At 51.7% G+C, this 20,508-nt stretch overlaps 1 protein-coding gene across 2 annotated transcripts in view; it reads left to right on the top strand.

Annotated features, from left to right (window-relative positions):
• Positions 1-19,689, top strand: part of LOC122376959 (rho GTPase-activating protein 18-like) — a 30,804-nt gene extending 11,115 nt beyond the window's left edge. Inside the window, exons 1-11 of one of the 2 annotated variants that reach the window (XM_043356934.1) lie at positions 1,235-1,393; positions 2,914-3,031; positions 14,273-14,382; positions 14,627-14,913; positions 15,311-15,513; positions 15,710-15,858; positions 15,995-16,717; positions 16,969-17,121; positions 17,460-17,623; positions 17,884-18,062; positions 18,705-19,689. In XM_043356934.1, the coding sequence (XP_043212869.1) occupies positions 1,355-1,393; positions 2,914-3,031; positions 14,273-14,382; positions 14,627-14,913; positions 15,311-15,513; positions 15,710-15,858; positions 15,995-16,717; positions 16,969-17,121; positions 17,460-17,623; positions 17,884-18,062; positions 18,705-18,832 (2,253 nt within the window). In that variant the 5' untranslated portion in view covers positions 1,235-1,354 and the 3' untranslated portion in view covers positions 18,833-19,689. Of the gene's footprint in view, positions 1-1,234; positions 1,394-2,913; positions 3,032-14,272; positions 14,383-14,626; positions 14,914-15,310; positions 15,514-15,709; positions 15,859-15,994; positions 16,718-16,968; positions 17,122-17,459; positions 17,624-17,883; positions 18,063-18,704 lie in introns of those variants that run through there. The other variant, XM_043356933.1, reaches the window with a different exon arrangement.
• The last annotated feature ends 819 nt before the right edge of the window (positions 19,690-20,508 follow it).

The following is a 20,508-nucleotide window of genomic DNA, read 5'->3' as shown; positions in this document are numbered from 1 at the left end:
AGCGACCACCGCGCTCGGTCGACCGGCCCCATGTGTCGTTAATTACCGCACAAGGGCACTCCAGCGCGTGTAGCCGGGGGCACCGGACCTGGCGCGCTCAGAAGCGATGGATAGCGAGTGAGCCAGGCTCATGCGCGGCGCTCCATGACGCGAGGCCGGTCTGACATGCGTAGCGAGCTTATCAGCTCGTTGAAGTAATGAGTGTAGACTGTAGGTAGGTGCGCGCTCATGACAGGGCCGTGGCAACTACCGAGGCGGCTCAAAGTGCGCTCATTACCGAGGTCAGTGAAAGGTGACCGGTCGGCCGATAGGGGCTAGCATAAACCAATTACATGGGCTCAGAGCTGTCCGCATGGTCCCCATAGTCGTAGGATCTGGTAATGTTGATAGCGCCAATAAAAAGCTTTGTTTTGAAGTTGTACATGTAGCTGATTTAGCTGATGTAAGGATAGTCAACGTCTTGATTCCAAATATAAAACATAGCGATGAATAACCGCAAAGCGAGTGATTTTCTCACCTTTTCTATCAAAGAAATCGCAAGAATGCTGTAACCTGACGCACGCTGGCTGTGCGCACAGGTAAGCTGCACCTCAAATACGCTCCAGTTTCGGGGAAGGGAAGAAAGTTTACTTTAGCATGTGAAACTGATCTCTGCCGCGGGCCAGCACGCGAGCTTTCTGTTTCAGTGGCCTCCCGCGGCTAGCGATCGGAGGTGGATAGTAGCGCCAAATTTCTCCCGCCCTGCACACTATCGCGAAAAATAGCTCGCAGGCCGCAGCCCGCCCCTCTGGCGCTTGCAGTGGTTAGACGCTTCCCCGCAACTCGATAGTTCAGCTGACCATAGTCATGTCTTCGAGCAACACCTGCAGGTTCAAAGGAAGTGAGTGTCGCACGTAAATTGAGACTCGTGGATTGAGGAAACGGCGCATAAGGCAGATAAGGCTCTCAGGTAGCTGTCGGGAAAGCCTCACGATAATATGCTCCGCCTCCATCACTGATGTGATATTTCAAGAATCATCTCATTTGCCTCCACGAACTCTCAGCTTTGTCTGCTCTTCGAACATACCAATTCGTCACCGGGCTGGCCCGAGACGGCGGCGGTGGCGACGCGGTCACGGCGGCTGTGGCGCGGGTGCGGCGTCGGTGGCGCGGTGCACGACGCTCCCAGCGCGGCGGCGGCGCGTCGTGTTGGCCCAGCGCGCCGATAACGCCGCCGCGCGGCGCGTGACAGATAGCGCCGCCGGCGCCGGCCCGACGACAGCTGCAGTGGTGCTGCGGGGCGCAGGGCGAGTGGCAGGAGCAGAAGGTGATCCAGGGGTGCACGCAGGTCAGCCGGAGAGGCCAACAGGTCACCATGGCGGCTAGGATACCGCCGCCGGCGTCACCGAGGCTGGTAAGGACTTCGTGGTCGGACTCGGCGTGCGGTGACGCTCGAGGTTTGCTGTGACTGCAGTCCAACGTTGACAGCAGCTGCATGTCGATTGACAGTAACCCGATAACTATGACTCATAAGTGCGCTAAAATCAGTGAACGCTTGTAAACATTAGATAAGTTACAGAATAATTGTGCAGCTGCGTAAAGTGTGGTTTATTGGTAGAATCCTGCCTGTCATCTGCTAGAAAGTTTGTCTATCTAACTGGATTCTGTCATACTTGTGTCTGACTTTCTAGATGCACAGCAAACTTCTAGGAACCTTGCAGTTGTTAGAAGGCTGCAGACGGGATATTTTGCCCAATAAGTAAAAGTGGCAACTGTCTTGGGGTCTTGACCTCTGAAACGCATTCAGCCCGAAGCCTATACCAAGCACGAATAACTTGGCCGGCTGTATCGATCCATCAATTCTTCGAAGCCTGAACCGTGTTAGGTAACCGCCGAAGGGGATGTCTCTCACCTGATGAGAACCGTCCCTTTCGGTAAATTTTCGTCATGCTCGCCGGCGATCATCCACCTACAAGGGACCCCAGTCTCGAGCTTTAGCCATGACGGACGTTATTGATGCATTACCACTGTGACCTCTGGTCATGGAAGCAATCGGCGTCAGATGGATAGTCTGCGAGCTGCCTCGGCCCGACATTGGGCCAAAGATCTCCGATTAGAGATGAACGATCATGCCGCCGCTGTCATAACACAGGCCGCATTTCCACCTTGGCCACGTCTGACCTTGGCTTAGACAAATAACCACACATTATCGATGAGCTCAAAGCATTAAATTCCCATCGCGGGCCGTTGAGATCTACATGTAATCTACAGCCAGACTCCCCAATGGTTTGGGGAGAACCTATTCCCAACTTAGCAAAGGTGTCATAATTATCGGCTACGAAGTAACTAAAAACGAGGTGACTTCGTCACTATTTATTGGCTTTATCAAGTTTCTCGTGACGATGTAACGACTCATGCATTTTATCAGCCACCTTCGTGACGTTGATGACGTCTCGTTCACGACTTCAGCATTCCTGAATCACCTTCTCTGTAGACTGTATACAGTGTATACAGTTATCACCACATCCGTTTCCTGTATGGGTGGGTCGGAGATTTTCGGCCAGTGCTGCTCTGAAGAGCTGACCCAGTGCGGTGTGATAAATGAACGTCGGACGCTCCTTCTCTGAGCTCGTGAGAGCAGATAGGCGCCCAGAGAAGGCGGAACACATCTCCAACGAGCTCTCCAAAGCCGGCTCACATCCGTCTCCTCCGTTATCTGTTGACGGAGGTTACAAATGACGCTCACTGCCAACTAGTTCGAGAAACGTTAATGACGTTCCTTTGATCGATACGCTTAAAAACATATACCCATGTAGGGCTACTTGCTTTACCTATTTTTCAGGAAGACTGTCTAACTCATAAACAAACTTCGCCAAGATCATAGTCTCGTCCATACCACTCAGTCCTGGTAACATGTGTTCTTCTCTTTCACAGGACCCGCTTCACAGCATGGAGACATACAACAGCCAGGAGTACTTTGACCTCGTGAACGAGTCGCGCATGGCTCGCCGCGACTCTGACGACGTCGCCGACGATGACAACACGCCCGAAGGTAGGCAGTGGACCCTTTGCTTGCCGCCGCCTAACTCCCCAAAGACCACACTCTAGGCGCAAACAGCATACACAGAGGCGACACTTCTCCCAAAACTGGAGAGCCTGCGCCAAGCTCGTTCAGGACAAGGCCAACCTAGCTGTCCTCTTCTCATGAAATCGAGCGAAGACATCCGTGGGATGGACAGACGCGTGGCGGTCGGTCATAAATAGGCACGAACGTCGTGCATAATCAGGGAGACGATCTATGAATGACTAAAGAGAAGACCGCGGGAGAGGGAGCGACCAAGACAAGTCGTGGGGCAATAGAAGTTCGTGAGGCCCAACAACGGATCCTGTTTGTCTAACCGATGGCGAAAACGTGCCGAGTACGACGGAGATACGTCGATGTGGAGAGCGCAGTGGCAGATGGAAAGGAAGCCGAAGGGGCTGTTCTGTCAAGGTCACTAGCCGGTGCTGAGAGATGATTTAGGGTACCCGGTACAGCCACTTCAGATGCAGAAGTCTCGTAGAAACAATCAGTTCCTATCTCAGAAACAGAAAGCTGCAGGCGACTATATCGGACTCCAGAGATGGAAAAACAAATTCAAAGGACGGGTTTGTACAGTTTTCTTTCGACTACGTGTTCTTTTTGACACTAAATCATAAACAGAGTGCACCGTTGCTCTCCGCACTAAACGAGTGAAACATCAAATAGGCTTTCAACGATACCGTGCTTTGTTCCTTTTTCATGAACTATAGCATAAAACCTTTTAAACCACCAATGGCAAGTATTACCATGGTCAAATCAGAGCACACATACCCGCACGTTCGCCACCCGGCAACCCACTTGCTGCACCTCCTCCGGCAGTGAAGTCGTTCCGTCTTCCGCGGGAAATGCCACCATCGCTCGGGCCACACTGCACTGTCGCGCGAGCCCCGGCAGCGACCCCTCGTGACCTCTGTCGGCTCGTAACCCGGCGTGGGTGCGGACGGATCCCGTCCGCCTCCCTCGCTGTGCAGTGGCCAACCCAGGTCGCAGGTCACGGGTCAAGGGTCAGGAAGGTCAGACACGGGTGCGGTGTCAGTTACCATCACATCGTGCTACTGCGATGATCCCTCGTCTTACTAACAAACAGACTTGAGTTGATGCTAAGGAGGTGATGTGGGCTTCGAACTGTTTGGCCTAGGATAGGTAGAGTAGAGATGACGATATGGCGTGTGGACGTTAGGTGCTGATAAATTGTTAAACCCAAGGTGGATTGACCTGGTATAGTTTAAGAAATACCATGGGCCTAAAGTATCCCTATTGTCGCACAGCAAGATACAGCAGCGAACGGCTGCCGTGATTTGGCACCTTTCCCGTCACGACTGAACGGTTTTCGTGACGCTGGCGACGTTCACTGACCGTCACGAGGAGCCTGTGTGACGTCACAGACTGCCGAACCACAGTGCCGTTAGGCCGATCTTACGCCGAGGACGAAAAGTCACGACCGTCACTACAATTTGTTCTATTTCGAAAATAAAAGCCATCTGGTGAAGTATCGGAGCCCAGATGTCAGCGTTCAAGAGCGGAATATTTCGAAATTCAACTCGGTTTTGCCTATCATGAGCGCCGACTGTCGAAAAGGTGTTGGCAAATGTTCGACCAATGTTCAGAACGGTTTCGCTTTTTACAAAAAAAAAAAAACTTAAGGCGAACAACGCACATAAATCATGCATTCAAGCCCAATCCCCATCCCATGGCTCTATGTCATCAGCTCAAGGCTAATAAATTAGATGCATAAAGAAAAGAGTTTAGATAGCCAATATTTAAAGAACAATAAAAGATACATCACCTGTTTCAGGCGTCCCTTATATTTAGGCGACAAAGCATAACTCTATTTTCCCATCGCGTCGAGATGACAATTGCGTCACTGAATCGCGCTCAATGTGTCCCTATAACCATCGCGCTACAATCAGAGTGACGCAACGCACGCGACGGTGACACGCGAGTGGCGAGGGGAGGCGGCCGCCGTGACTGTGACGGACAACAACAATGACGCGCCACGCACAATGGTGCCGTGCTCGTCCGAAGCCGTGCTCTGATAGACACTCTAATGGCGAGCGGAGGCAATGAAGCGCTAATCCTGTCCTTCGTCCAACATGTCCGTCTACCTGTTACTGATGCTGAGGGGTGTAAACTTCGCATGGCGATAAATTGAATTAAAAACTGTATGAATACTTACATGATGCATAAACAGTCGAAATAGTTCGAGCTTAGCTTTAAATGGAAACGGTCATATCGAAATTTTATCAATTTTTTTATAACGTTGATTATAAAATCGATTCTTTTTCTACAAAGTTGATCTGCATTTCGTTATCCACGCCTTTCACTTTTCCGTCGCGACAACGAGTGGTCCCGCAAAGGCGAGCGATGCTTTTGCACGTCGCTTTCTGCGGGGTACCACGCTATCTTGCTCGGGGCAAAGGCAGCCATATCGTCAGTCATAAAACGTGCCAACAACGAACTATCGCGATCAGAAATAGCGTGCAAGACAGAGCAAGGCAGTCTTCAGTAGCCTTTGCCCTCACGAGCATTGGTATCGTTTTTTCATTGTTTAACAATAAGCACTTGCTTGGACTTGACAGCGTGCTGGCATAGCAGTAATCATTTATCAACTTCTTTCTTTACGTACTTGTATGTACACTAAATTCAGTTATAGTATCGCAATGAGGTACGAAGTAGGTTATACCTACTGAAGAGGTAGTTAAATATACCTACATATCTGCAATCAATGAATAATTGATTACATCGCTTCTCAAGTGATTATTTAATGTCGTATAGTCCAAATGACAATTCAGTACAGACTATACGTGCGCATGGTTTCAACATGCACTTTATTCGATTTGATCGTCCGCACGCAAATACCCTGGTGACCTCACGATGTGCCGTAGTAAGGTATCTGTGTCATTCTATCAGAGTTCAATCAGAGTTCGTCAATCGTCAGGGTAGTTCCCCCAAGGTCATTACAATCGTGTGGCACAGCTTGGCGCGTAACGCTTCCTAATGACACAGATAGTATATCTGCCCAAAGACTACCTGGATCAATAGCAAGGCCAATTTCGAAAAATTCAGCCGAGCGTCTCATCATGATGGAACTAGCGCTGTGTTGGAACGGATGCCCCGCTCTCAGTGGCATTTTGGAACCAAGGTCAGTGCCCAGCGCTATGGCACAAAGCATAACTTAATCACGAGATCGTCTTGACCAAGTGAACTTACTGAGGCAGTTTCTTGATCGCTAATTATTCATCTCTAAATGAAGCGACCTAACAAACAAGCATATTAGAGATTGACGAGGTAAGTGCAGAGAAAACGCCACGCTAGATAATATTTGACGAGTTAGCCTACGACTCGGCAGAACGCACGAGACGCCAGGATTCCGTTTTCTACATTTATACTATCACATAGATTTTACACTGCCCTATTTTAGTGAGCATTTCGGTCAAGAGATGTTGTCACATAAAAGGTCGTCAAGATATGAAATGCGACATATGCGGCTCATGCGGTGACACATTTGTCAAAGATGTGTTTATCAGTGGCGTTGGTTTACATTTCTTGGGCTGTCCGAATTTCGTTTGCCCACCGATAAGAGGGCATACAGTACATCGGAAAGACTGCTTTTTCTATTGTTGAAGGATCTCTCACAAATGCGATAAGATAAGCTGAATGTGCTTCCGATTGTTCGCTCTCGTCTGCGTAGTAGGCTGCTACTGATACGCTTGTCGATCGCCCCGAGCTTCCCGGTTCCTGCTCCGTCGGATGTCGCTGCGTGTTGCAACAGAGCACTTATCTGCAGTTCAATGTCGCATGCAATCTGACGGTGCTTTTACCATGAATCGCTTAGTGTGGGGCTTGTAATGGGGATTGTGTGAATATGCTGATTGGCTTAGTGTTGAGATACAAAAACGGTCATTATCAAAACATGCATTCCCATCAAGATATCTGACATGAGTTTGCACCATGCGTGAGCTGAGGGATTATGGGAAGCTTTAATCATGTCTAAATTTGTTCGCACAAATGAATCAAGATGCGTGACCAACACAGCCGAATGTTCAACAAGCACTCAAAAGTCCCTCAGTCCCAGGACACACGCATACATGACACCCCGACGATGGCTGACTTCCAACCCGCATTTACATACTCGGGCCAACGACCGCGACCGGCGTTCCCACAACAGTCCTCCGTGGCGCCAAACCTGACGGGGACGGACCCCGCCGCTAGCCACGCGCCGCGAGCCGGCAGTCTGACCTGACGGAGACGAACTACTGGCACCAGCCGTGAGCCGGCAGTCTGACCTGGCGGAGACGAACTACTGGCACCAGCCGTGAGCCGGCAGTCTGACCTGGCGGAGACGAACTACTGGCACCAGCCGTGAGCCGGCAGTCTGACCTGGCGGAGACGCACCACTGGCACCAGCCGTGAGCCGGTAGTCTGACCTGACAGAGACAGAGTGAACGGACAGTCCGATATGGCCGCGTGCTACTCTGCAGACTTATTATTTATTCTAGAACTTTGGAGTAGGTTTACTTCCGCATTAGAATACAGGACTTTAAAAATAACTTTTCTTGGCCAGGCCGGGCCTTGTTTAAGATTTACAAAGAAAATGTTCTTACCTTGGAACTTGCAAATTCATTTTGGATGCCTGAAAAATAACCCTCCAAGGCTAAAACAAAGCAATGCCTATTGAAAAGCATGTGAATACAGCAACTCATTAGTTTTGAACACAGGCATGATTATGAAGCTTCGATTATCAAGCTAATAAACGTTTAAAATGGCATCAATGACATACTAATATCACTATCCTATGCGTCATCATTTAGCATTCTTGAATGGGCAAATAGCCTGCTAGTCCGTTAGACCAATCAAGTCTTCTACTTAGGCTGTGAGTCATTCGAACGTCAATTACACTGCTCTTGATACAATAAGACAGTCCTTTAAACTCCAAAGGGAAACAATGAAATCGCCAGATCACTCTAGCAATCAGCATACTCCACATCCACTGAAACAAATTACATTTTCCGCCCTTAGAATCCTTGAATACACCACTTCCTTTCACGTCCTCATCCATTTTAATTGCCATCACCCACCTCCCGTAGCCTGGGATCTCGAGTCACTCGAGTGTCTCTCCCTCTCCCTGAGCGCACCTTTGTCGTTCGCCGCCTCAGCCACCAGCGGGGCCGAAGCGGGTCGGTGGTGACCCGGTCAGGTCAGCGGCCCCGCAGTGTCCAGTCAGACCGGTATACCGGCGGCCTTTCTTGTTATTTACATTCACCCAGCCGACCCCGACCCGAGGAACCCCGAGTAGGCGACACCCCAGCCCACGCCAGCCCTGTCTCGGCGTCAGCGTCAGCTCATTCCACGCCTATTACTGAGGTGCTATCCGAACCGAAATGGAAACGGCGCGATTTCATCGCTCAGCATGAAGGTTCGGCCCCAAGGATCCAGTCATCTTCTGTGATTGGCAGTCCCGATGTGTTTCACAGTTCACGCTTACGTTTTCATCTGCGCCCTGAAGAAATAGCCCAACACCCGAGTTGAATCATAATTGGAGGTCGTCAGTCGCAGTGCTACGCTCGATGAACGCTCCTGGATACACAGTACATACACACTGGTGATGTTCTCACATCTCTGGGACCCAGGACCCTATAATGAGCCACTCAGGGGTCTCGGGTCGAGCTCGGCCCTGGGGGCGGACAGCCAGCGCGTCCGCCGTCACTCAGTCGCTCCACCTCCTGCTGACATGCAGGTGCCCCGGTCATCCACGTGCCCTGCGGGTGAGGAGGTGGTGGGCCGAATCTGCATGGGGCCGCCCGCGCACTCCATGGCCGTTTCTTGAGCTGCCACTCGGGTGTCACCAGGTCTGTCACTGGAGCTGTCACTGGAGCTGTCAGTGCGCTTCGGGCTGACATCGCCCCTGTCGTGTTCAGTTTGACGCCTCAGCGTCTGGCTTCGTCATGTGCGATTCCGTTGATTGACAGTCGGCCTAAGGTGGAAGGTCAGACCAAATACGCATTTCGATTACTACTCACGACCTTCCATGGGACTCGTATGGTGACGCCGCGCAGACGGAACATTTGAAAGCATGAGGCGTCTTTTGCTTCTGCTAGCAAGTGAATAACGAAGTCGATGCGAATGTGTCGAAACGTCATTGCAAATGTTCTTTGCATTCTTAACTACTGACCTCTGTCAACAGCATACACCTTGAAATAGCATCGACAGATCCCGACGCATTCACACAAATTATTAATCCAAAGACCTCCTTATTGGTCAAAAGGCGTCTTTAACCGTGAACGTATGAAGCAATGCAGTCTTTTAATAATTATTTTGGTGCATTATCAACTATGCGTTGCTCTGGACCCAACCGACGGCAGTGACAACGTATCACCTCCCCCTCACCTGCCGAAAACTGTCGGCACCATCGTCTACCATCTCCTGGAAGATGCGCGGCAGACGGCAGACTGGCAGTCGGGCGTCGGCCACGTCACCCGTCTGGCGAGGCTGGCGTGGTAGCCATCGCTCCGAGAGTTAACACACCTGGCTTACAGAGGACGGTGCTTTGTGTGGCCTTCGACTGAGGCAGTTAGCCGGTACAGCACCTGTCGCACGGGAGTGGGCAGGATGTGTCACACGCCTGCTGGCCAACGGCATATTGTGGAAGGATGGGCCAGGCTGTTGGATGTATAACTTACTGCGACAGAAGAGTCTGTTGGATCTTTAGCCTGAAGGTCGGATTTATCGCTCACATTGCATTGACGTAAGTGTAAACGTTCGATGTTGATGTGCAAGTGTCGACGGTCCAAATGACGAAGAACGACATTTTGACGCTGTCTTCATCCAGAAAAGCACCGAAGCCTGGCAACGTGCCTTGAAGCAACTCTTGCGCGTCCTCCGTGAGTTGTGACCAGCACTGGCACCTCTGCCTGGCACAAAGCGCGTGCACTCGCACTGGCCGTCAGGCGTCACAGGCCACCGGTCCGCGGTCACTTTCTCATCTGCACGGCTCGCTCAGCTGTAAACAAAAGGGCCACCGTTCCAGAACGGGTGCCGTAATTTGACTGCAGCGACCACCTGTTGCCGGCGCGCGCCGCGCCGCGTACGCCGTCGGCGCGGCACTTTCACCGCCACCGCGCCGCGATCGACTCAGGCGCGCCGGAACCGCCGTGGCGCCAGCGCAGCGCGCCGACTCAGCCAGGGAAAATCGACGGGGTCCACCACTTCCGGTAATGTGTGGTCAGAGCGGACACCCATCGGCCCAACCCAGTCACGGGATACTGCGGGTGACCGGGGACTGCGCCGCCCGCGCAGGTATTGTGCGGGCGCGAGCGCCGTAGGACAATGGAATACTGTGGGCGATCCAGTACCGCCGTATATAGGGCCTTGGTACCGCCGATGAGCGCCAGAGATAGTCAACTGAAGTGCGAAGATGGGTCGCTTTGGCGCGAGAAAGTTGAGTGGAGGCGATGGTTTGTAGTCTCACGTTGTTGGCCTTTGGGTTTGGAGCATGTCAAGGCATTTGCCTACATGGTCTTGGCCTTCGAATATCATAACTTTAACATATGTCCCTGCCCGCTGCTACCAGTGCCTCACCCTCGATCCACGGCTCAGTGCCTTTCATTCGGTCACGGTTGAGACTCCACACCCCACAGTCGACCCTTCCCCGCCGTCCAGTCCCTCCCCAGTCAGCTCGACACGCCTCTTAGTCCCCGCGAGGACGGCGCGGTCCGTGCGCGCTGTCCGTACGGCCACTATCGCCGGCTCTGATTAACATGGTCCTTGACCGGAGATCAGCCAGCCGTGGTTCATTATATGGTAATTGGAGTACCGATCTGCCGTCGGTGCGTGAAGCGGATTTGACTCCTAGTCGGACAACCTTTGACCTCGTGCCGTAACGCTCACCAGCAGCGACCGTGATTTGGCCAGGACAATGCAGTGGAAGTAGTGGTTGGTCCTTGACTGGACAATTGCATAACGCACAAGCAGAGGCAATATACCTATCCCACACTGATACGTGAAAAGAAATCAGAAGATCATAAAAGGTCACCCTCAGGTCTGCTGAGGCTGAGAATACCAATATACATATGTATGAGCCGCAAAGACCAAAGACGTGCAGACATGCCTCAACAGACGACCAAAGACGTGCCAAAGACGTGCCTCAACAGAAGTAGCTGTTGTGTATGGCATGTCGCATGTGTGGCATATCTTCTCGTCAATATCTCGAGACATTTCCTTTTGCACACAAGCCACCCACCACACCTTTGCCCACGTATGTTACCTTTCCCACCCATCTCGACCCGGACCCTTCTCTGCACCCGGCCGAGTGGCCGCCAGCGGCCGGCAGCGGCCTTGGTAGCTGCGGCAGCTGGCGCAGCTCACGTCAGTCGCCGTGAGAGCGCTCCGGAGAGCTTCCCCGGACCACGCGCCGTGTCCTTCTACAGCCCAGCCTCGGGGAGCCTGGGACGGGCAGGGTGTGGCCGAGTTCGGCGAAGGAGGTATAGCGAGCTACCGAAGGATGAGGCATGGCTGCATGACACGCAACCGTCGGCATGAGAACGCCGGACGCTGTTTCAGGCGAACCTTCATCTGATTGTCATGCCCAAAAACCTGATCAGAGTGTTAGATGTCGTTTTCAATAGGCAAATATAAATGAGCGGACCTCCGCAAGCGTTCGTTCGCCAAACACTTTCTGACCCTCAAACATGTTTGCTTCGATATGAAGGTCGTTCTGGATCACGCCCAGAAACACCTGCCGCCTGCAGCCACCACTCAGCCTCGGCTGTCGATCTGAGAGGCCCAATCGGCAGTCTGTATACACCCGATTCCTTCCCAATCACATTCCGGGCACAGCGGCGAGGCTGGGCTGGCGGAGAGAGGCCGAAATCGGTGACCTCCATGATCGGTACAATGGCTCAGAGCCGTCAGCGCCGGAGAACACACGCCGGCCGGCCTTTCACCATCAGAGGTGATTGAAAACTCGGACCATGGCCGCCGCTCCGCGCGCTCACCCGTGTCGGCGCCCCGTCGAGCCAGCGCCGCTGTCCGAGGATGCGCACCCGGCACCTCTACTGAGGCGTGGGAGTGGGACCGTGGAGGCGGTTCCTGGTAGAAGGGTGCGTCCAGTTATAGCAAACATCTCACATAGAAACACTTGAGGATTTGGCGTCATGTAAAAGCAGTTGCATGGCTGCCGATGGATGAGCAAAATGTGGCAGAAATGCAGCAGTTTGTACCTCATGGAAATTGGTATATGGCTGTCGGTGTGTCGTTGTGTCAAAAACCGATAGTTCTAAAATATGTGAGAGAGACCTTCCGTTCACAGACGGCCCTGGCCGACATGCGTCGACCAACCCGTGCCGCTCATCCCTCTCGTTCGGCCATGCATCTTGCCTCCTGCTGGTCGTTCGTCGCGGCTCCTTTCTCCGTCGGTGATGGAGTGGACGCCTTGGACGCATGTCGCCAACAGCTGCGACCCATCCGGCCCGCTGGTAGAGCAGGCGTTTTAGATACATCACGACGGCGGCGCGGTGGCCGCTGTAATGAGGGGCTTCGGTCGGCGGCGGCGGCTGTGTCTGCCCTCCACACACGAGACGACGGCGCCGGAGGCTGCGGCGAAAGCCTCCATCTCGACCGATCACAGATAATTCCTGAGTTCTGAGTCATCACGCTGAGGTCTTGGAAGAACCTAACTATAATCCCACTTATATATTTTGAGTCTTCATCAAGTGATTTGAAGCATCGAGTTAGTTATTTGCGCACATGCTTAGATCACCTCTTGTCAATCTTGAAAATGTTATAATTCTGCCGAACTCTGAGCCTGGCTCCAATGAAAAACGAAACCAATGCGTTGCGACCCAAATATGGTGCCGGATGCGCCCGGCGCTAGGCCTCAGGGCTGATTTCTAGCCTGTCCTAGACTTTGAACGCTGCCAGACCGAGTAGCCGGCGGGTCAGCCAGCTCATGCGGACCCAGTAACTGGGAGGGCACGGGCGGCGCTGTTCTGTCCCGGCCGTGGATCCGGCGGACGGTCACGGTTGGCGATCACCAGACGCGCTCAGTATGGATTCGGGACACCTCCGACCACAGCCGCGGCGACGGCGGCGCATTGAGGCGGTCGTGGCGCGGTAGAAACGCGCCGTTTTGAATGGGTGTAATCAGCCGGCCGGCGGTACAGTGTCGGGGTTGAGTTCCAACTCCAGTGAGTCGGAACGACTGAAATATCACCCATTTTAGAAGTTTTCTTACAAGCGATCACCACGAGAGTCTATTACCAATATTGCATTTTGCAGTATATAAATCATGCAGATCGCAGAAAAATGTGCTATTCTCCAATGCTCCTCCTGTGTAGAAATAACTTTTTTTGTTATACAAAGTAATAATTGGGATACTATACCTATTATGTATGTCATGCAAATGAGCTCCATTATCATATGGTATTGGAGTCAGCCGGTATACCTTGCATTGGTCGATACCGTAGCTGATCGATCGTTTCGTCAGACGAGAGTCATGTAACCCGTTGTTGATGAGTAGCAGAATCTCACTGGCCCGCGAATAAGCAAAGATGGACGCTTATTTGTGTTATGACGTCACATTTCGGTGCAACTCAGGGCTTATCTGGCAGCAGTTATCAGACCCATCATGTCAATGCTCGATAAGTACCGGATCGGGTTCTGGGTATAGTACGCCGATCGACGTGGTGTGACCGCACTCGAGCATTGTCGCGCGATCGATGATTCGCATGGGGCGCACTCACCAGCTTTCCTATCATAATAACCAGCTAGGACCGGACGTGGGTATCTGCAGAGCCTCTTGTTGTTATCCTTAAAACGTCAACAGCCAATATTGGCACTCAGATCAGACGTCAGTTTGGGTACGTCATCGATGACGATTGACAGCTTATCTTTAAAAAGCCTAAAAAAGTGGTATTTGTATTTTGTGAATTGAATCGACGAAATTAAAGCATCATATTCACATTTTTTAAGAGAGTTAGCGTAGCTTTCGGTCCTGAAATGGTTGGTCCTATTTTAAATTCCAATTTTGTGTTTTTGATGAATGCGCTTTATCACGCCGGTTGTTGCAGTGCGCTGAACTCATCCATGTCATGGTGACGCTTATTACTATGATACTTTGCTTGTTGTACATATATGGTAAAACAATCCCATCGGCTGATTTGTGTGCTTCTGTTCGTTGTTTTTGTTGTGACTGTCGACCCCTTTCATTCACAGACGACGGAGATGCTTTCGACTGGCTGGAGCAGGTCGGTTTCCACTCGCTCGTCTCGGAGCCGGAAGGAGCAGCGGAGGACGCGGTTCTCCACTCACTAACTCCACAGCAGGTCAGGCGACAATGAGCGATGTGGGTGAAATAAAACATATGTTTTTTCTGTGGTCTTCGTCAGTCAAAAAAGTATCCGTTGCAAGTTCTAACTGTTCTATTCTCGCCCACATACACTTCATGCACAACACCCTGTGTGCATGGTTACATATGTAACACAAAATCACGCATAAATATAAACTCTTCAACAATTACAAATTACATCAAGTTTCGCCACTTCAGTGTCTGACCTTACTCCCCTACAGGCAGCGGCTGTGAGGCGCAAGGTGGACACATATCGCGACACCCAGCGGCGGCGCAGCAAGGACAAGGGCCGGCACGTGGACGTGCGCTCCGTGTTCCCCTCGGAGGCGGCCAGTGCCGACTCGCGCAGCCGCTCCGCCACGCCGGACTCCCTGGACTCGCTGTCCCCGCCGCGCTCACCGCCCGGCTCGTGCTCGCGGCTCGACGCCGGCTCCCCGCACAGTCAGGGCTACCACAGCAGCTCCAGAGGATCGCTGGACCATCTCGAGAGAGTTGAGGAGGGCGACAGGTGAGTGAGGGATCTGGAAAGGAGCTGAGGACAAGTGAGATAAGCCAACTGAAGAGAGCCGAGGAGGGAACTGTCGTGTAAATTGTCTTCCTAAAGATGCACTAGGAGGATATGGATAGCTGGTTTTTCGTAGCCTAAGGTGACGTTTAAACGACATCCAAGAGGCTGACCGGATTTTAAAGTTATGCTGGCAAATATCTTTGATAAGTAAGCCTTGCATCTCCAAAGATGAAAAACGGAAAGGTCACAACATACGCTTACTAGTAACGCTTACACAGTGGGAGCGAATTGATAAAAAAATGAAGATGCAAATTTAGAAAGATAGGGTCATTACTTGATTGCGCGTCTTGCCAGTTGTTTCGGTTTGGTTTGACAATTGTTTCGCCTTATTTCACAGGACACCAGAGTACCGCCATGTTCTCCGTATTCCCGTGGACAAGGTCGCTCCTGGTTCATCGCCACCCAAAGCCGGTAACGCTACCTTTCAGCAGAGCCATGACGCCTTGGACCGGGTCGGAGCAAAGACGAAGAGCCTCTTCATAGCTGATGCCACCGGCCACTACAAACCAAGCCGCAAGTCGGCACCGCCTGACTCCAGCGGTGAGTGCTATTACTTGGTTGCAGGTTCTAAGGTTTATCTGAAACCGACCTGAAAGGTTTATCGTGCCAGGGATTCAAGGCCTTCGTACTTTTGAATGAAATATCTTAAATACACTGAGATTGTGTAAGGAGACGCTGCGGATGCTCATTGCTCAACGAGCCCGCGAGTGAAACCATGTGCTTTCCTCGCTGTCAGGAATCGAGGCGGTGTCGTACAACCCTTTGGGCTCGCTGCGTCGCCACTCGGAACGTTCCGGGCTGGGAGAGGTCGGCGAACTGCACATACCGCGTCCGAGGACTGGCTCCAAGTCTGATCCAGCCAGACGGCGCAGCAGCGACGACCTGGTAAGTGGAACAAAGTCGCGTGGTGAGGCGATTGTTGAAATTAAATGATTCAGTGCTACCTCTTTCATTGGACAAGTCCGACCCTACCAATATGATGAAGACCAAAATCTTATCTCACTTCGTTGATCTCCCACAGTACCGGCTAGGCCGCACTTTCATCGAGTACCTCAGCGAGGACGACGTCAAGCGCATCCAGAAGCTAGCTTTCATCGATTTCACAGTCATATTCGACGAGCACAACCTGAGCTACAGCCGCCGGAAGGCCCGGAAGCGCCGTCTGCGGACGCGTCCCAGTGTGGCCGAGAGCGCGGTATTCGGGTGCGCCCTGACCACGCTGATGGAGCGCGACCGGCGGCGGCAGCCGGACGCCTCGGTGCCGCTGCTGCTGGAGCGCGTGCTCACTCATCTGGAACAGCGCTGTCTGCACGAGGAGGGTTTGCTGCGCGTGCCCGGTCACCAGCAGAAGGTGGACCAGCTCCGGCGCACCGTCGACGAGCGGTTCTACAGCCGGCCCGGAGACGTGGACGAGGCGCTCCGCACCAGCAGCGCAAACGACGTGGCCGCGCTGGTGAAGCTGTTCCTGCGCGAGCTGCCAGCGCCGCTGCTGACCCGCGAGCTGATGGACGCGTTCCACCAGACGGACGCACTGCCGTTGGGTCAGCAAGTGGCCGCGCTGAACCTCCTCTGTCTCAAGCTGCCCGAGACCAACAGGGCCGTGCTGCGGCGACTGCTCGACTTCCTGGCAGCGGTGGCGACGCGCGAGACGGCCAACAAGATGACGCTGGAGAACGTGGCCATGATCATGGCGCCCAACCTGATGTGGCCGGCTCAGCGACGGCAGAAGGACATCTCTGTAGAGGTGAGGCTCCTGATCTGGATAACTGCTTCTTCGACTAATTGTGTAACTCTCATCAGAACGAATGTTGTCGCATTGCGCCGTCTTAATTGCTCTGCATCGCAAAAGTCCCACCCAAGCTCTTATCCCCATTGCTTATTGTTCAGGTGTGCCTTTGTTTTGTTTTCGCATGGCAGCTTGTCGCACATCAGTTGGAGCATTGAGCATCCAGTGTACCACGCACTTGTTAGCATAACATTTCTTACCGGCGACAGATCGAGTATGCGGCCGTGACATCGCGAGTAGTGAGAAATATGGTCCGACACCGTGACGGTCTGTGGGAGGTGCTGCCAAAGTTCATCGGCCAGGTGCGCCAACAGCATGAAGCGGAACAGCAGCTGAAGGCGAAGAAAGACCATTCTCGGCAGGTAAGGCTAAACACTAGCCTGGCAAACGGCGCGTGTAACGTTCTCAATGCACTTTGCTCATTGGAGACCTCTTTTGCTTTAGAGTCTGGCTAGAAGTTTATTGCTGTTTAACGCGCAAGGATATTATGAAATGACAAGTATTTAGTTATTTGGAACGTATGCACATCGCGCTCTTAGAAACATATGCGATGGAAACGTGTAAAACAATGAGGTGACTGGATAAGACAAGAGGTCAGACATTGTAGCGATATGTAAAATAGGCTGGGAACATCCTGATTTACTGCTAACTAAATTATAAAGTAAATGCTACATTCTAACGTTCTTCTTCTGAACGTCAGGTTAAGAAACTTCTGAGGAAGAAGGAATCACCTGTGGCGCCCAAGATCGAGAACGAGAAGGAGCTGCACGGGTGTAAGATCCAGATCAGGGCTCCCCAGTTCGACAAGCATTGGAACGACGTGCCACTGAAAGAAGGCACGACGGCTGGAGACGTCGTCAACAGGTACGGAACAGACCTTGAAAATGGCCGTCAGGTGGTAGTGCGAGCATCAGGAATACGAGTTTATAGCAGAATGTAAGGGGTATGTTGAATGCGAGACTTATGTGCACCCAATTTGAGCAAGAGTTTAAAGGGCTCACGATCGATCAGCGCCACGATCATTGAAACCGTGCCGATGCTAGGTTCTACGGGCTGCCTGTATCGGTTCACAGCACGTATGAGTACTCGATATCACGCTTCATCACAACGGCTTTGTCCGACAGGTACCTGTCTCCGCTGCTGCTCAAGTCGGAACTGGAGGACCGCATCCAGGGAAGGCGGGGCTCCCATCGACAGGGCAACGGGCCGACCCCGAGCGGGGTCACCGCCTGCCTCAAGTCCGACACCGGAGCGGGCAGCGTGCTCAGCGCCCATTTCCTCTTCGAACAAGGCGGCAACATAGGTATGTGAGACCACTCGCAGCTCGGAAACGGTTCAGATGTATACGAGTATGGCTGGCCGGTGTCGTTACTCTTTTACCTTTATGCTGCGTTAGGGAGAAGCAGTACCTGAATCGCAGGATGTGACCTGTTTCGTGAGTATTTTTGACTGTAATTGATTTCAACTTGAACCCTTGATCGCCATTCTCAAAGTTTTGTTCAATTCAGAACACTTTCCAAGGCAGCGTGTATTTCGCACATGATGCTTTCGTTTTTGTTTGTTTTTGTTTGTTTTGTTGGGTTAGGCCCTTTCGGTCTGACGAGACCATTTCAGGGCCGGAAGGATGATAGGAATCAGGGGTAGACATTGGTCTGGGCAGACACCCTAGAGAGTCGCCGGGACTGAGCCCGTCCGAAAGGACAGGCCGACCAGCCCCCCAAGCACTCTCTGCACCCGGCTACGGGGTGCGCTCCCTCGGGAGCAGCGGTGCCGCTCCAAAGGAGCAGCCCGCATGAGATAAAGGTGCCTGTCCAGCCAGGAGTGGGGGTTGCGGCGTGGAGGAGGATTTCTGTGTTCTGAGGATGGAAGCGATGGAACGGAGGATGATGCTTTCGACAGCATTCTTATTTCGACTTTGCTCACCTCACCCATGTTTTGTTTGTAGGACACCGTCGGATCGACCACGACGCCTCCTTGCTGGACTGCTACCGCGCCAATCCGAACGCGCAGTGGGAGATCCGCTGTTGTCACGGCAGCGACCTCTCGGCAACAGTCGAGATCGTCGCCGATTAGTCGCCGATCGCAACTAGTCATATCGAGGCGTAGTGAGCGTGCACGTGTTAGTGGTGCCATCTAGTGGCGACTAGTGAACTTGTGATACTGTAAACGGTGCGGCAGAAGAGGTGGTGGTATGGGGATTGGTGATTCGATGTTTGCATCAATGGACGGAGGAAGATGTCGAAGGGAGGGGACGCGTGAAATCGATGTGGTAAAGAACTGATATGGGTACGCGAAGATGTGAAAATTTAAAGAGCGGTAAGGTATAGTGAGATGAGCGATGCTTCATGTATGGTTTGAAAGACATTCGCTTGGCTATGGAAACATCCCATGAGGAAAGCAGAGTATGACTTACCGTAGCGTGTGTATCAGGTTTCGGGTAGAGGCAATAGCTGCTCTGCTTGCACTGTGAAACCGATGACTGTGATTGTCGATATTCTATCGACGTCCATTAATGTGGCGATGTCTTGATATCGCTGCGGCCCATTATGAGTGCTGGATGCACCTCGCCTACTAAGCATTTTCTGTCACGAGCGTTTAGGGACATATATCTAGATTCTAGATATAAGATACCAAAGGATTTATTTTTACGCGTTTGCTTCTTATGGAAGGTCAAAACTGATCTTTTTCACCCACGTTTGGCACCACTTTACAGCTAAATGAACAACTTGTCGGTGTCACTTCGAATGCCGATGTAGGCATGTTGATGCATATGAAGTCTTTATAATCATTAATATCGAAAATGGATGTGGTATTGATTCAGACTTGTGTATCGAAGTGTCATGATTATGATGAATATGCGTGTAAGTGATTTCTTGCGAGTTTGAATATTGCTCATTGCTGAGTATGCATAAATAATCAAACAAAATGAATTGGTATCGTTTGGCCTGAGGAAGCACACCGTACATGGGAACATGATAATATACATGCATAGAGAAGTATTAAAGATGGCGCACTGTATCAGATTTAGGCATCTTATGAATTGAGTGCAATGAAATGAAATGATGTGTAAGCCGCTGTCGCTGCTCTAAAGTAGTACATATCTCCTAATAATGAAAATTTGGGGCATACAGCAACTACAAAATGTATTCAGCAGCGATGCTTCATCAAAATCCTTTCAACCCTGATTTTGGCAAACCATCAAAAGACATTAATTATAGATAAGTAACAGGTGTACCTATAATTTTGCTCCTTGAGAAGGCTAATGCGCTTACCGCCACAGTTTGCATTCATATGGCAATTATGTCCTTCCGACAGAAGTTTTCCAATGTGGAATAAATGGGTCGTCACGGGCGATGGGTGGTAGGGCGAGCTTTCCTGCATTATACTGCCCATGCGTTGTCGCGGTATTGTGAGATCGGAACTGATTATATCAATGGTGTGTGTAAAATACATTCCTATTGTATAAAAATTACCCCGGGATGGAGTTTAGGTGATGACTATCAATGAGAGTAAAAGGCGATAAAACAGCGCATGGAGGATTAGTTAGTTTAGGTCCCACTGCAACACTAAAACTGAGCTTCAAAGTGTGAGAAACCACATCAAAGGATTTCGTACGTCTGCAAGCACTATGGATGGCACTATTTCATCGATTGTCGTCGATGGTGCCACCACTGCCCACTGCGTTGCAGAGGTGGTGCCACCGTGGCGGGGGCGCCAACGCGGCGGTGGTGACGGTGGTGCCCCCATTG

Source organism: Amphibalanus amphitrite, unplaced genomic scaffold (assembly GCF_019059575.1).
Source record: "Amphibalanus amphitrite isolate SeventyFive unplaced genomic scaffold, NRLGWU_Aamphi_draft 002425F_arrow, whole genome shotgun sequence".
Classification (NCBI taxonomy): domain Eukaryota; kingdom Metazoa; phylum Arthropoda; class Thecostraca; order Balanomorpha; family Balanidae; genus Amphibalanus; species Amphibalanus amphitrite.
Note: the sequence above shows the minus strand (reverse complement) of the source record. Positions and strands in the feature narration are given on the sequence as shown.